This window comes from Mixophyes fleayi, chromosome 2 (genome assembly GCF_038048845.1).
Source record: "Mixophyes fleayi isolate aMixFle1 chromosome 2, aMixFle1.hap1, whole genome shotgun sequence".
In the NCBI taxonomy this organism is placed as follows: domain Eukaryota; kingdom Metazoa; phylum Chordata; class Amphibia; order Anura; family Limnodynastidae; genus Mixophyes; species Mixophyes fleayi.
The window spans coordinates 263,010,937-263,026,357 of NC_134403.1; the positions used below are offsets into that span (position 1 = coordinate 263,010,937).

The 15,421-nt window shown below is 39.7% G+C and overlaps 1 protein-coding gene and 1 long non-coding RNA gene across 2 annotated transcripts in view; one reads left to right on the forward strand and one right to left on the reverse strand.

The window, feature by feature from the left end:
- Nucleotides 1-591: 591 nt before the first annotated feature.
- Nucleotides 592-9,562, reverse strand: PPP1R15B (protein phosphatase 1 regulatory subunit 15B). The gene is made up of 2 exons (XM_075196083.1): nucleotides 7,384-9,562; nucleotides 592-3,230 (listed from the first exon to the last, which is right to left on the reverse strand). Exons 1-2 carry the CDS (start codon nucleotides 9,379-9,381, stop codon nucleotides 3,033-3,035), a joined length of 2,196 nt encoding a protein of 731 aa, XP_075052184.1. The 5' UTR covers nucleotides 9,382-9,562; the 3' UTR covers nucleotides 592-3,032.
- Nucleotides 9,563-10,989: 1,427 nt separating this feature from the next.
- LOC142138943 (uncharacterized) overlaps nucleotides 10,990-15,421 on the forward strand; it is a 40,531-nt gene continuing 36,099 nt past the window's right edge. The window contains exon 1 of the long non-coding RNA XR_012688132.1: nucleotides 10,990-11,194. This is a non-coding gene — a long non-coding RNA (uncharacterized LOC142138943). The remainder of the gene's footprint in view (nucleotides 11,195-15,421) is intronic.

A 15,421-nucleotide genomic window follows, 5' to 3' on the forward strand; every position in this document is an offset into this window, starting at 1 on the left:
CATCCCAAGTTTGAGCCCACAGCCGTAAGCTGGTGGGTTGACCCTTTTAAGACACCAACACATCTAAAAAAAAAAAAATACACAAAGTAGTAGAAACAACATGGTACCGCAGATCCTCACCCCTGCAGACTTCATAAACAATCACTTCTGTCTCGCTTACAGTCAGAAGATTGCAAGTATGGTCATTAGGTAGCATCAATGGAGCATACTAGATCGATGAGGGTTTTTTTTTTTTAATTTTAAAAAACAAGAAAACTTAACACCGTTTAACATATCTAAAGTTTCAGTAGAGGTAAAACCAAAGACACTAGAAAGGGATTCAATCTAAACCCCTCTTCTGTACCGGGCTTCTATCAGTTATGCACCAATTATATGTAACTATGACAAAAGAAAACCTGACTTAACTTGGTTACAAACATATGTGCTACAGTATGTTCACAATGTCAGTACATACTCCATTCCTCCTGTATGTAAATAAGGATTACTGCACCCACCAACGCACATATCCCACATTGCTTTGGGTGACAGTTTGCATTTTAGCCTGTTTCACTATAAAAAGATATACTCACCATGCACTAATGACACACTTAAAACTCTTGCAGATGTTTATTAAAATTAACATATTAGTTTGTATTGTTTAGAATTTTATACAAAGTCTTAATTAAATACACAGTCACTTATATAGAATTTGCTCATGATTTCCTCAATAAATATAAAAATATTTTCAATGTTTTGTCCTGTACCTTTGAGTGAAGGGTTATGACAGAAATGAAGTGTGTCAGCTATAGCAATAAGAAAAAAAAATGAGAAAGCATCCAAGAAGAATTCTAAGTAGTTATACCCTATTTTATTGTATTGTGTTACTGCCCTGATTAGACTTTTTTTTTACAAGAAACACAGACACTCCCATAGCTCAATATGCATCATTTGAAAAGTGAAACCATCGATCGGAGTTCTTTATTGTAACCTACAGGCTTTCAGCATGTTAACTTGAGGATACCAAACTCACAATCTAGTCCTAGAAATTCCTGTTTGACCACTTGTGGCCTAAGATGAAACCCCAAGTCTGTGTCTTTTCAATAAGATTAAGGAACACTTGCCTATTTCACAACCACTAATGTATAACAAACTCGCCCCTTGTGATTTTGGCAGCTAAAAATGCTGTAGCAGATAATTTATGTTCAAATTGTCCTCTTGGCTGTTATTTAGTAAAGATTACTACACTACAGACCAGTCTATAGAAATGCTGGTTGTATACATGAATTACTGTGAATACCAACGCAACCCAGTTTTATCCTACAGCAAACGTACAATGTATCTCCGTCACCTCAATCATTACAAGAAGTTGAATATGAACAGTTCCTCATGCGGGAGTATGACAAATCACAAGCCTTTAAACTTCTATAGAAATTCAGCTAAAAATGAAAGCTCGTCAAAAACAGCAAGCAGCATTAACAAAAAAGAAAAGAAAAAGTCTGGAAAAATATTTTAAGTAGCGAAAAAGCAGCTGCTGAGTCTTGCAGTTTTGCTTTTAAAATAAATGTAAAAAAAAAAAAAAAAAGTGTGGATAAGTTAAAGCACAAATTTAAATTTCCTTTTAAAATGACTGATGAGGGAAGTCATTACAGAGTAACAGAAAAACGCATGAATAAAATATCCTATTTATGGTGAATTGGTCAAAAGCAGATTGAAAATTTTAGTATCAACTTGTATGGCCCCTATAATGTATTTGTAGGCTTTTATTTTCCAAACTTCAGTGATCCTGATAACATTTACACACTTTTAATATGTTCACTGTAGCAGACGTACTGTCCTGACTGACTTACCCTTTTGGAGAATACATCACATATAGCCTGGTAAGAGGTGTGTACTTCTGATACCACCACAAACATTCCATAAACTACAATAAGAGCAGCTTGGTGGGCTATAAGTACCAGCAGGTATAAAGATCCATTATTCTATCATTTATTCTAAAAATAAACTGTTTGCATGCTGCATCTATTGATAACTTCAATGGATAATATGCTTTGCTTTCTCTTTAAGGAAGCAGAGAATGAGGCTGAATGGGAAGCATGCAGTCACTGTCTCCTTTGTATGGCGGTATGCTTTGTTTCCCAGCCACCATTCACACACAGACATTTGCATTGCAAACAGGATTTTCTTCTTTATACATTCAAACTTGTACACAGAAACTACTGAATTAATCTGCATGTTTCAGAAAGCTATTATGCAAAAGATGTTAGAGGAAAATATAAAATATACAAAAATATCGACAACCTCTGCATTGCCTAAAAGCAAAGTCTCCCAACTCAGAAAATGTGGCCAAATACTGAACCATAAATTATATATATCCTATATAAAGCAAACCACACATGGCACCATCTGACTCTTATTTATTGAAGGGAGACTTTTGTATTTGGAATCAGCAACGAAAGCCCAAATAAAGTGCAAGCTATACAGTTTATAGAAATTCATTGATGTCAGGAAATAAAAGTTAATTGTTGAAGTAATTCAGTCAAATTGCATAATGGGCTAGGTAATAGAATGAGAAGATAAAAAAATATTTGGCCAATATCTTTACCAGAAGCAGCAGGGTTGTTTTTAAAAAATGCCTTGCTCTATGAGTTTGCTCTAATTAGTCCAATGTATATTAATTTAAGAATTATTTCTTGTGTGCAACATTTTGGAGCCTACTAATTCCCATATAAGGGTTGCAAGCAAAAACTGCATCCTCAATAGGTAGTCGCATTACTGGGAGACATGCTAGCATGGCCGCTGCAATTACACAAACAGTCAAGTTGCAATGTTTTTTCATTTTAGCAGATGAAAGCAAGACAAGAGGAAAAAAAGAGATATAAGATCATTTTGTTTGAACACCTTTACAAATTAGAAGCCAGGGTAGTAATGAAGTTCTGTTTTCCGGGTTCACTGTACCCCTTTCCTGTAGAATAAAAAGTAGAGATTATTTAATTTTGTAATTGTGAAAGATAAAAGCTTCTGCAAAGAGCCTCATGGTTAAAAATGGTTATTGGCTAGCTGCCCCATTTTTCTTGCATTCTGTTCCATATCCTTTGCCTGTGATCATGATTCAAGCAATGTCCAATTGTAGATTCGGTTTCTTGAATGCGCCGTTGAAATCGACAGCGGTCCCGCGCAAACTCCTCCCAGTGACCTTTGCGCTCCTCTTCATTACACACATAGTATACAGTGACTTTGTCATGGAAGGTCACCTGCAAAACAACAACCATGATGAATATGTATATTAAACACAAGTATTACACAAAATAACCATCTACATAACAAGGTAAACAATTCTATCCCTGGATTCTTGATCTTTGCAACAAACCCTATCCTAGGTGTACGAGTAGCATTTTGCAATACTCGGCTTAAACCTGTCAACATCACGTGTGAAGCATGCTGTTGGGGGCCAGCTAGATACACATGATTATACATAGGAAATAGGTACATTTTACATCATCACGAAAATAAAGTCATCAACATGAGGGACAAAAAAAAATAAAAAAGGAAGATCCATTTCTGTTTTTTCCTGTTGCTTCATTATGAATTTAGAGCTGTGACTCAGCACCAATGGTGTTATCTAGTGGATACAACCACCCAAATAAGCCACTGGGTGTATAAGTGCAGAGTCACGCTAACCCACTCATCACTATCTTTGCAAAGGAAGCAAAGGATGACAAAGCGTATTTTATTCAGTTTAACCCTGGTATTTCTGACTTGCAATTTCTTCAAAAGTAAAAGGATTATCTAAAACTAATAAAAAAATATATATATTTTTTTTAGCCCAAGTTTAAAAACAGACTGCAATTGCAATGAAGACTGTAGATTAAATTAATACAAGTATGCAACATTGCAACCTGTGATTATTTGAAACACAGCATAAACAAAACACAAGTCTCCAAGGTTATTTGATATTCTTAAAAATATATGGGCATTAAGTTAAATTATCTACTAAGGATAAGCCAATATAACCCTAAGGTGCTATTATTTCACAATAGCCCACTGAGGAACAGTTCTCTAATTAAACCCATCTTTTATATACCACAAAAATTTGTTTTGGTGTAGTATTTCCTATTAAATCTTAACGTCTGACATTTTGTTATTGGTATGTACGCTTATTATGCTCTGCGCCGGCTCCCTGTGGAAAATCAGGTCTATCCTGCAGTTACATCAGCCTGATCCCGCCGCGAGTTTTAAGTTTCAGTCCTTTGCATCAGTCTGTGTCTTATCTCTTGGGATGCCATTACTAGGGACGCTCTGATATGGCTTCTAAAGTTACAATAATAACTACATGGCACCTGCAGATATTGAACAAGGTAATCTACGGCTTACAGATGGAAATAAGAATAGCACAACAGCTGAGAAACCAAGCTTTCCATTGCGTCATCAAACATCCAGGAAGTAAGCTAGCCAACTTACACTATGGTCATTAAGCCCAAATCGTGAAACATCCAGATCTGTACAATCTTTCCAGTTATGTCAGTGGCCAAATTGAACACAAATCTAATTGTTTGGTCCCAAAAGACCACTGTGTCCACCATAAGAGGGTTTAGGAATGAAAAACAAAACAATCCTCACCCACAAACACCAATTTAGCAACAAAAAAAAAACAAACAAACAAAAAACAAAAAACCTATTACTTATTGAGTGAAATGCAAAAACAAACAGCAACAGGTATTTGGAATGTGCCTGCTTTAGTGTGGACCAGTAAACCACTGGCTCTGTAATTCTGTTGAAGGCCAAGACATATTACACCTGCACTAAAATAGCAATGATCTAGAGGAGTCATGCAAAGCATGTGAAAGGGTCATACACTTAGCTGCTGTACAAACCAATCCCCCCCACCCATAAAAATGTAATTAAGGGGGAGAAGAGACAAAACACACATTTGTAAGAAATATGCAGACTTCCATATGTCTCGTGGCTTTAACTCCTTGATGACCAGACCAATTTTTACATTTTGCTGATATGGCCTTTTCACCAGTAATATCTAATTCCTTAATTTACACAAGTACATTTTTATTTACGCTGGGAAGACATTTTGGAGACTGGGGACTCATCATCCATTTCTTTATATAGCACCACTAATTCCGCAGTGCTGTACAGAGAAGAACTCATTCACATTAGTCCCTGCTCCATTGGAGCTTACAATCTAAATCCTCTAACATACATACACACAGAGAGACTAAGGGCAATTCAATAGCGGCCAATTAACCCATCAGTATGTTTTTCAAGAGTGTGTGTGTGTGTGTGTGAATCAAACTCATGACCCCAGTGCTGTGAGGCAGAAGTGCTAACCACTAAGCCACCATGCTACCCAGTGACACAATCCAAGGTAGCCCAGTAAGGGACCAGCCCTGGGGCAACAAATGTCCCTCTGACCCCCAGCCCAGTCAGCCCCTGACCATCATGCTTAAGGTGTGGGGAGAGGGGGTGGTTTAATTTTATTAAATGGATAAATATATTTGCTTCCTTTTCATTTACGTTTAAGACTTTTGTCATTTCTTACTTTGGTAGGCCCATATATACGGAGACCCTAACTAGTCTCTGCTGCACACCACATTGTTAGGTCTCGTGCTACATGGAACCAATAACTTCTATCAAGGCAACACTGAATATAACAGTATGAAGGACTGGGGAGATTTGATCTGGATGGCACCAGATTACTTAGCAATCCCTCATCACGGAGCCTGAGTGAGAGAGAAAAAGTTCTCAGAGAAAGAGGCACTGACATACAGTAAAGCTATTCTGGCAGGTCAGGAAGGGATTTAAAAAATGCAAAGCATTTCAGCAATACAATTTCTATGACTCTTGGTATATACACTAGGGAGTAAATGTATCAAGCTGTGAGTTTTCTGGCGGGTTTGAAAAGTACAGATGTTGCCTATAGCAACCAATCAGATTCTAGCTGTCATTGTGTAGACTGTACTAAATAAATGATAGCTAGAATCCGATTGGTTTTTCAAACCTCCTGAAAACTCTCAGCTTGATACATTTACCCCCAGAGCTACTTCCCTTTGCGAGATAGCATGGAGGCCCTCATTTAGCAAAAACAGATTGTAGAAAAGATGCAAGTCAAAACACGGTCACGATTCAGTAAATGTATATTACATGGAGTTTTAAATGAATCAAGTTTTGTGAATGCTTCCACCATCAAGCAGTTGTTCAATTACATCATGAGATGTGCCCTGATTATCTGTCACCTGCATGTATTCACAAATAGGCCAGCTCAAATACAGCACATACTGGAACAGTATCATTTACATTTGTATGCTACAATATGTAAACAAATTTAGTACAAGAGGAAAGCAGTTTAATAATGTGGCCTTAACAGAAACATATGAGCAAGTCCCATGGCCTTCAGCAGTTACAGCAAATGGCATTTCTTATCAATGTTAATCCTCCATACAGACACAACCTGCACAAGAAGGTAGTGTTCCCACAAAGGGCTAACAGCTCTTTGATTATAATATTTATAGTGACTGTACCGTGCTCCTTTATAATGACACCCTAATTGGCTTACCAATATACCCTCACAAAACTGCATTAAAATGTATAAATGTCATCATTACTATGTCACACTCACTGACAACATGTGTGAAGCAGACATGATAAAAAAAAAAGAGCCAGATTTCAAAATTGACCAATCACTGGATGCAAATAATTCCTTATAAGCACACTCCTAAAATCAAACGGACACAGAAAAAAATTATAACTGTCTGCCAGGTAATAAAAAAAAAATAAACTATTTGTTCGCTTTACTTTACATTTTTAGACAATGATAAAATAATTAAAAATAAATAACTTCATGTCCTAATCTGGGTCATAGTTGAAATGTTATTACCCCTGCTTTTTTAGTACAAGTGAACAGCCCCATTACATAGAACAAACATTAACTTCCAATCTTGAGCAACACAAAACCTCAAGTCTATTTCCGCGAAACAGATGCTGATTCAAACCATAATTAAACTTTCAGCCAGACACTTTTAGACTACATGCAGCCTGTCTCAAGAACATATGAGGTAACACTATTGATGAGTATTACTTAAAATATCCAGAGAACATTTTTAGAGAGCTAGGAACTACACCAAACAAAAGCTATATATGGTATTAAAAGGAACAATGGAGAACTAGAATGCACACAAGACAGAAGATCAAAGCTCATAATTTACAATCTTTAAAATAAAGGCTAATTGCTCAAACACAGATAGTTAGGTTTGAGCACAACATGGACAATAAATGTAACTAGCAATCAAGTTTCATGACCTAGCCAAAGATGTTGAAGCAGAGAAAGCAAAACTGTACTATGCATGTTACGAAAATAAAATATGATAATCAGATTATTTTTTGACAAGCGACATATACCTTTCTATGTCCACGATTGGCACTTTCCTCTATGGGCACATTATGCGTCTTTTTAAACTGTAAAATCTGAGGTTCACCTGTGCAGCTAGATATTAAAGTTAATTCACAATTTGTGGGGTTTGTACAAGCAAGCTCTGAATGTTTACTTGCAGTGTCACTAATCATTTTTTTTTTCTGAGAGGTTTGCACAGAGGCTTTAAAGTACATAGGATTGTAGGGGTCATCAGATTTTAAGAAAGCATTCCAAAGTTTAAGGTTTCCCTCTTCATCAGCACTACATTCATCCTCACTGTCACTGCATGACACTGCATCACTGTCACACCATGATTCTTCATCAGACAGTATGTGTTCCTGCCCATCCACAGAATGGGAGTTTTCCTCAGCAACAGTTCCAGTTTGTAAACTGGCAGTAAAGTTCTGAGGGTTGTAAGGATCAGGGGTACAAAGGGGGTTCCAAAGTACAGCTTCCTCTGGGACAGGAGAGCCACTGTCTGTGGTAGATACTGATCCTTCACTGTCAAAACCATCATCCTCATCCCAATCATCATCTTCAGATGAGGAATTCACATCATCCTCTTCATCGCTGCTTAAAATTGTTCCCAAAATATAACCAATGTGCTTATTTATGCAAATGGGAACAGAAGGGACAGGTATGTCCTCTTCTAGGTCAGAGTTCATGTCATCACTGTCCTGGTCATCATTCAAACTTGTAACATCAGAGCAAGGAAGTTCTGTAGGAATATTATATACGACATGAGGGTCTGGCTCACATATTTCAGGTGTTCCAATACCCCCTGCCTTAAGGTATTGTGCAATATTCAAGCACTGCCAATCCTCCAGACTGTGGTATCCTTGGTCCTGATCTGGGCTTGGTAGATATTTACTCTGGATATTGCCTGGCTTCTGCACCAGAACCGATAGCTGATCACATGGACTGCACTCCTGATCAATACCTGGAAGCTCTAGAACTTCCCTCTGGCTCAAAACAAATTCTGTCAAAAGTTTGCTTTGGTGCGGCATTTCCTGAAGCTCACCATCATGCCATTCAGGAACTGGCATATCTAAATTTATGCTAGGGCTAGGCTGGTTAGGTAATACAAACTGGTTTGTGTCAGGGAGCATATGGACAAATTTTTGATTCTGTTCAATTTCTCGAATGTCTTGCTCTTGTTCTAGGTCAGGGGTCACAGCATTCTGGGCCTGGTTCTGCTGCAGGAACCAGAGCCTCTTGTTGCGGATATGCTCAATCTCAGGCTCACTAGGACTAGATATTTTGTCAAAGACGTCTTTAGTTTGCAGGTTATGTTCACTTCCTTGATCAACCCAAGTGAATACTCCAGCTGACCCTGTACTCAATATGCAGGACACCATACCGTAGTAAGAGGAGGGTAGCTGGGAAACATTTTTCTCATGTGCTGCTTCACATGGTCCATTCTCTGCATCAAGTTTGTAACTATTAGACGAAAAAGAATGATTGGCAGAGGCGTTTTTATGGCACTCATCTTCCTCTTGGTTAGGATCTACAAAACCTTCCCAGGAGCCCAGCCCTGGCTCCCAAAGATTCTGCATTTTGCTGTGCACCATAGCCTTCTGCCAACAGTCCAGCTCCTCTAACGTGCAGTCCCAGGAATCCTGCTGCTGGCTGGAAGAAACAAACCCTTTCAATGACCTTAATATTTCCAGCTCTGCTTCTATAGCAGGAGTTGTAAGTTCCTTCCAGGGACCCAGCTCTTCCAGACATCCTCCCAGCTCGTCCCAGGCCCCGGGCCCCAGTCCAAGCGCTTCGAGAACCTCGGGCAACTCACTGGGCCGCACTGACCTATGCACTACCCACCCGGAGGGCAGTAGGGACAGCCAGGAGAGTCCCCACGGTCTCATTAGATAAGACCAGGCAGCTCCCACCAGCTGGAAGAGACGGTATGGGAGCAGGCCGTGCAGGAGGCGGCCTAGCAGGGCCCGGAGCCCCGGAGAGGAGGGGGAGTCCACGTCAGCACTCATCAGGCAGCATGGGTGTAGCCCCGGGGTGTCCAGAAATGGTAATCCGCCGCCATGGGGCTCTCCGGTTGAGAAGGCGGCTCCTGCACCGGCGTCTGCCTGACAGCTGGAAGAGCTACGAAGAAGAGAGCGCAGAAGGGGCGGGGCGTGTGACGTAGGCTGAAGGCTGTGACGTAGGTTTGGGAGGAGATCAGACTGAGGAGGAGGCCGCGCATGCGCAGCGTTCCCGTTTCCGCCAAATGTAAATAATAGAGCGGGATGTGCATATATTGTGAAATAAATAACGGACACGGCTATAGTATTGTACCATATTAAATATTATCATGCCAATAAAATACGACTTACACAGAGATACATTTTTAAAACCTGGGACTTTTCCTGGAAATTAGCCACATTTAGTAACTTATTTATGGGTTTGGGGAAAAAAAAATGTATGGTCGTTTGAAACATAACAACTATGTAACATGAAAAGGTGCAATATGTATTATTGTTAATATTCCTAGAGCTGCAATTTCCTAATAAGCCTGTAGTTGGAGTTTCCAGCTATATAAAGCTCTTGTAACTTGGTCCACAGTCAGTAGATCATAGAATAGATGGGGAAAGGAGCGCTATTAAGGACACTTGCTGCATTTTTGTTTTTGTAAAACACTGACGGAGATAGTTTACATCTTAGGGGCAAATTCAATTACCAGTGAAGTGCTGCAGTAGCATTACTCTGATGTTTTGTAAAAGAACTTCGTTCACTGAGGTACAAGCAAAAAATAATTTCATTACCATAGTTGATTATAACCATTATGAATGCAAGGGCAAACTACAGGTTTCTAGAGGGAGATTTCAAAATTTTGCATCAAAAAGCCTATTTAATAGCGCCAATTGTACTTCCACAATACCTGTTCTGTTATTGCCATCTCAGGATAGCGATAATAATATTATAAAAGTCTAGGGAGACCAATACAGTAAACAGTCACAGTAATCATCTGTGCAACACCTTTTAGCCATACTTGCCAACTTCTAGTTGGTGTCCAGGAGCTGGCGGGGGGAGGTGGGTGTGCGGGGGGTGTGGCTCCAAAAATCGCTGCCTTTTGCATGCACCCTTGTGACGTATTGACACAAACGCATCATTTTACAGTGGGGGGCGGGGCCAAATGCAGCGATTCACCGAATTCTGCCCACTTCACTAGGAAGTGGGCAGATGCGGGAGACTGCCATACTCTCCCAGGAGTCCAGGAGACCCAGACGGAATCCGGGAGTCTCTCGGACATTCTGGGAAAGTTGGCAAGTATGCTTTTAGCTAGAGGTAACCCCTTAACAATGTAGCCTCAGGTACATGGAAATTCAGGAACTGAATGAATGCTGTGCGATGATCAGCAGTATAGCCCCAAGTCTCGATAGTGGAATAGGCTGAGCAGGTAGTACTGTGAAGCGATGAGCTGCCGGACTCAGAAGGACTGAGGTATACACTAGTGTAGTAATTCAGGAACAGAACGGATGCTGAGCGATACAGTATAGTCACAGGTCTTAGCAGCGGGATAGGCTGAACAGCGTAGCTGTAAAGTGATGAGCTGCAGAGAACAGAAGCACTGAGATCCACACAGGTGCTATATCTCTGGAACCGGAATGATGATGAGTAATGCTCTGCAGTGAGGCTACAGGTCTTGACTGGAATAAGTTGAACAGGAAATACTGTGAAGCGATGAACTGCAGAGAGCAGAAGCACTGAGATCCACACAGGTGTTATAACTCTGGAACAGGACCGATAACGAGTGAAGCTGCAACCGATGAATGAACGGCCTAACCCAAGAAGTCAGGAACAAAGGTAAGTATAACCACAAACAGGGGTCAGAGGTGATGCTTCCTTTCAGGTAGGGAGAGCTGATGATCTAACACCCATAGAAAGAAGGAGGACCCTTATAAAGGGAACTGGCTGGTGATCATCCAATCACCGCAGAGCAGAGGTTTTAAGGGTTCCCGGGGTTGCGCATGTGCAGAATACTTGGCAAGATAGCGTCCGAGGATAGAGGAACGCCAGGCTGTACAGCAGATAGCAGTAACCAAGGGAAACCAATGTACATAAGAATCAGAATGGAACTAAACCGGTGAGATGCGTGATATCACCATTTACTTTAACTGAATCTCCTTCGTCTTATGTGCTGCAAGGGTACTCTCTTGTGGTTATCCAGCGACTTTGAGCATGTTGTGCGTAGCCCATTGTATCTCTTTAGTTTTAAAGATTTTCACATTCTTTTTCTGTGCTGACGTTTTATTACTATACTTTATTACACTGGTAATATGCATTAGCACTACACTATTAATCGTTCAGTATTAATGCATGAAAAGTGGATAGATGCGAATGAGCCCTCATTGTTGAACCAAGTACTAATCCAAATAAACTTCCTTTCTATCCACATTTAGGGGTCTATATAACAAGCGGTGAGGCTCTTTCACCGCATTTTGTCATATAGCAAAGGGTTAACATCAGGGAAATCTGGGATTTCTCTGGCCTTAACCTAATTCCCAGAGCTTAACGCAATCCCCATAAATCTCTATAGGGACAGCAACATTAGTAAAATTGTTAAGATGTGAAAAGCAAAGCTTGTCACAGCAAAGTAACCCCATCTCAGCATGGCTTTACTTGTCTTTTTCCATGGGATCCAACTGAAGCCTCACCATCACCACTGAATCCCTCATGGGTGAAAGTGCTATGAAAATAGCACTTCCTCCATTCGCCAGCAAGCATTAGATGCCGGTGAAGAGAGAAAATGCTTAGTCGAGGAGAGGGGTCTGAATCGAGCTCCGTGGTAAATTGCAGTGGTACTTCATTGTCTATAACTGCGATTTTCGTTAACCATATTGATGGTTACCACGCTTGGGTCATATATAGACCCCTTTTACTTTAGCTTAGAGTGATCCTTAGGGGCCTATTCAATTGTCGGCGGAAACGCCAAAAATCCCGCTGTCCGCGCACGGTTACCGTTATTACGGTAATCGTGCGCAGAAAAACAGTCAATACGGTACTTTACTCGCTGGATTTTACCGTATTAACTGTACTAGTTTTAACGCCGCGGAACTTTTGAACAATTGAATATGCCCCCTAGATGTTGTGATTTTCACTATGCTGAACATTGGGCTATGTAATGGCAGAGATTCAGTTCTCAATTCCCCGCGTTGTACTTTTTCACCATACTAAGTACCAAGTATAGCATGAAGTGTAATGTATAGAATTTTTTAATTCTGCACTATTTACCATAGTTCACATGAATATATATATTTGGCAGGTCTGTTATATAAAAGGGTTCCATTTGAAGCTTTATTTCAGCACAATCAACTGCAACTGAAAAATAACTTGGGATTAGAAAAGAGAGACAATTTTGTACTTGGTGAAATGGACTATATGAAAGGTACTACTTGACAGTCATTCATACCCCTCTAGTTCGCTGCCCAGGCATCATCCTTTACTCTCTGAAGCATCCATTTTCTCCACTTCTACTCTATCTCTAAATTCTGTTACATCTATCTAACTTACATATCCAGAATACACACATATCTCACACATGACACTGCAAAAACTTTAATTTATTCACTCATTATCTCCTGCATTGACTATTGGGGGCAGATCAAACTGTAAAAAAAAGCGGCACTAGACATTACGCAGTGATTTTTTCTTTTTGATATATTCCCATAGAGAAGCATGCAAAAGTGAGCCTTAATTTTTATTGTATGAACGGTAAAAATGCGCAGCCACAATGTTCCAAGGAACATCGCCACTAATTGAATCTGCCCCTAGCAATTCTCATCTTGTCTTCTCGTAACCAACCTTTCAGCCCTACAATCCATTTTAAAATGGAGCACCAGGTAGGCTACATTTACTCACCAAATCTTCTTCTACTGCAGCTCCACTGCCATCCCACGACATTGGTTGCCTGTATTTTACCAAATCCAATATATAAAAAAATCTACTTCTACTACAAAGCTATCAACAAAGCTGCACCAACAAACACTTAGTACAAATTATCTACTAACTTAAACCCTTTGCCTTTACCATAAGTCTGTACCACTCATCCTTAATCATTATTTGCTCCAATTCCTGGTTAAAAGACCTTTTGTCCCATCTGCAACCACTTTGTAGAATTCCAGACTTTGCCCTAGCCTCCAAATATTCAAGCATTCGCTGGAAACACTTCTCCAGGCAAACTTATGTCCCCAAACCACTTTTCTAACTTCCCTAAAATATCTTACCCAATTGCCATTAATTTATATGCAAATAAACTGCTTACCCCAAACCAAAAATTTCTGTGTGACTGGATTATACAGCCGCACTAAGTACTTTTTCTATTACAATCTGACTGGAACAATATGCAATATATGGCACTTAACCTCATGTATGAAACTCCTATCCTTGTTTTATTACTATGTTTGTTCCCAGTTATAAAGTGATGTGGAATATACTGGCTATATATACATGTTAATAAGGTAAATTATGTACAAACGCATATTTCAATATGCAGAGAACTTTTTTAGACTAAATGACATTAGTACATTGTATACAATTATGGCTTTCTCACATGTATAACCAAAGCATATCAGTAATGATAAATAACCATCTGTATATTAGTGTATTTACGGTAACTCCCCCTCCCTTGCATTGTGTGTGAAAGTTGCATCAGCCGAACAGTGAGTGCGCATGGGCTGCCTGCGTGCCAAAGTTCAGAAAGCATTTTGCATGTGTAACAAGACGTGCTACAGGCATGCATCCAAGAGTACATTTTTTTCAGTAACTAGCTAGTATAATTGTAATGTGTGATACTTACGAACAGGTTTAGGTGTGTCCTACGCCTCATAAATACCACTTCTCATTCTATTGGTGTGTTATGTCATTAGGGGTATACTATAACAGAAGCTGTATAGTTTAATACAGTGTACTCTTCCAGTTAAGCTGCAATTTTGAAGACTGGATACTATGTCTTGCTTTAGTGTGTATAAATCACATAAAAGTAACAATAGGTGATATTTTGTACATCAAATGTAATCACCTCACCTAACTGAGACTTGCTCATGCTAAAAAAATACATCAACATAGCACATTTTTATGCATTATTTCTCCTGTTGGTGCACAACCCCATCTCACATTTTTGGGAACAGACCCATTTTGTAATATTTATTGAAAATTGAATTGTGCATGTACAGCAACACTGAATACGTTGTCTCCTCAAAGTGGAATTTATTTGGACTAAATAAATAATAGATTTACCTTTTTTACTGCTTTCCTCTGTACTCAGCCTGTAATGGAGGACAGATGTCATGGCTACTATGCAGTAAAAGTAGAACTCACCTGCATGATGTCCCAACTTTAAGAAAAAGCTTACATTTTTGGAATTGCCAACTCTTTTCATTTAAGCTTTTCCATTTCATTTTCTTCATTTTCTGGGCTGTGTTTAGTTAAAGTGCTACAAGTTTACAATTATATTTTTCCTTTATTGAAAGTTTTGGCCATTACCTATTACTGTCACCGCTGTAATTATGTAAAAATGTAGACCTTTTGCAAGGGCTCTGAGGTCTCCTACTAGGGAGAGGTGTAGGGGGAGGGGATTACGTCTGAGTGAACTCTCCCGGAATGTCCGGGAGACTCCCGAAATTAGGGTAGGTCTCCCGGAATCCCGGGAGAGCAGGCAAATATCCCGCATATGCAACATGCTCCTCAAAATAACGCCATTCGCGGCGAATCACATCATTTTTGCCCCGCCCCCCCTCACGGAAAATGGCATTTTGTTGCAGGAGCGGAGCCAAAATTAGGCAAAATACTGCGCCCCGCCCTCCTGCCTGCGATCTCCCGGAATTAGCTTGCCAAAGGTTGGCAAGTATGCTGAAGTGATGTAGCCTGGTCACTTTCAGGTATTACAGACAGTATGTAAATATTACTGATTTTTACTTGCACCTTTATGTGGTGTGTTCAAACATCAGCAATGTTTTAGTACCCTAACATCTTGTGGAGTATCATCACGCAAGGCTCTTATGGGACTTTGCTCAGAATTTAATTTCCCCATAA

What these genes read in the sequence shown, in the direction of transcription:
- PPP1R15B (XM_075196083.1), bottom strand. Translation starts at nt 9,381, where the DNA reads ATGAGTGCTGACGTGGACTCCCCCTCCTCTCCGGGGCTCCGGGCCCTG. An exon ending in CCAATCGTGGACATAGAAAG is followed by an intron (nt 3,231 to 7,383) that starts GTATATGTCGCT and finishes GTTGTTTTGCAG; the next exon opens with GTGACCTTCCATGACAAAGT.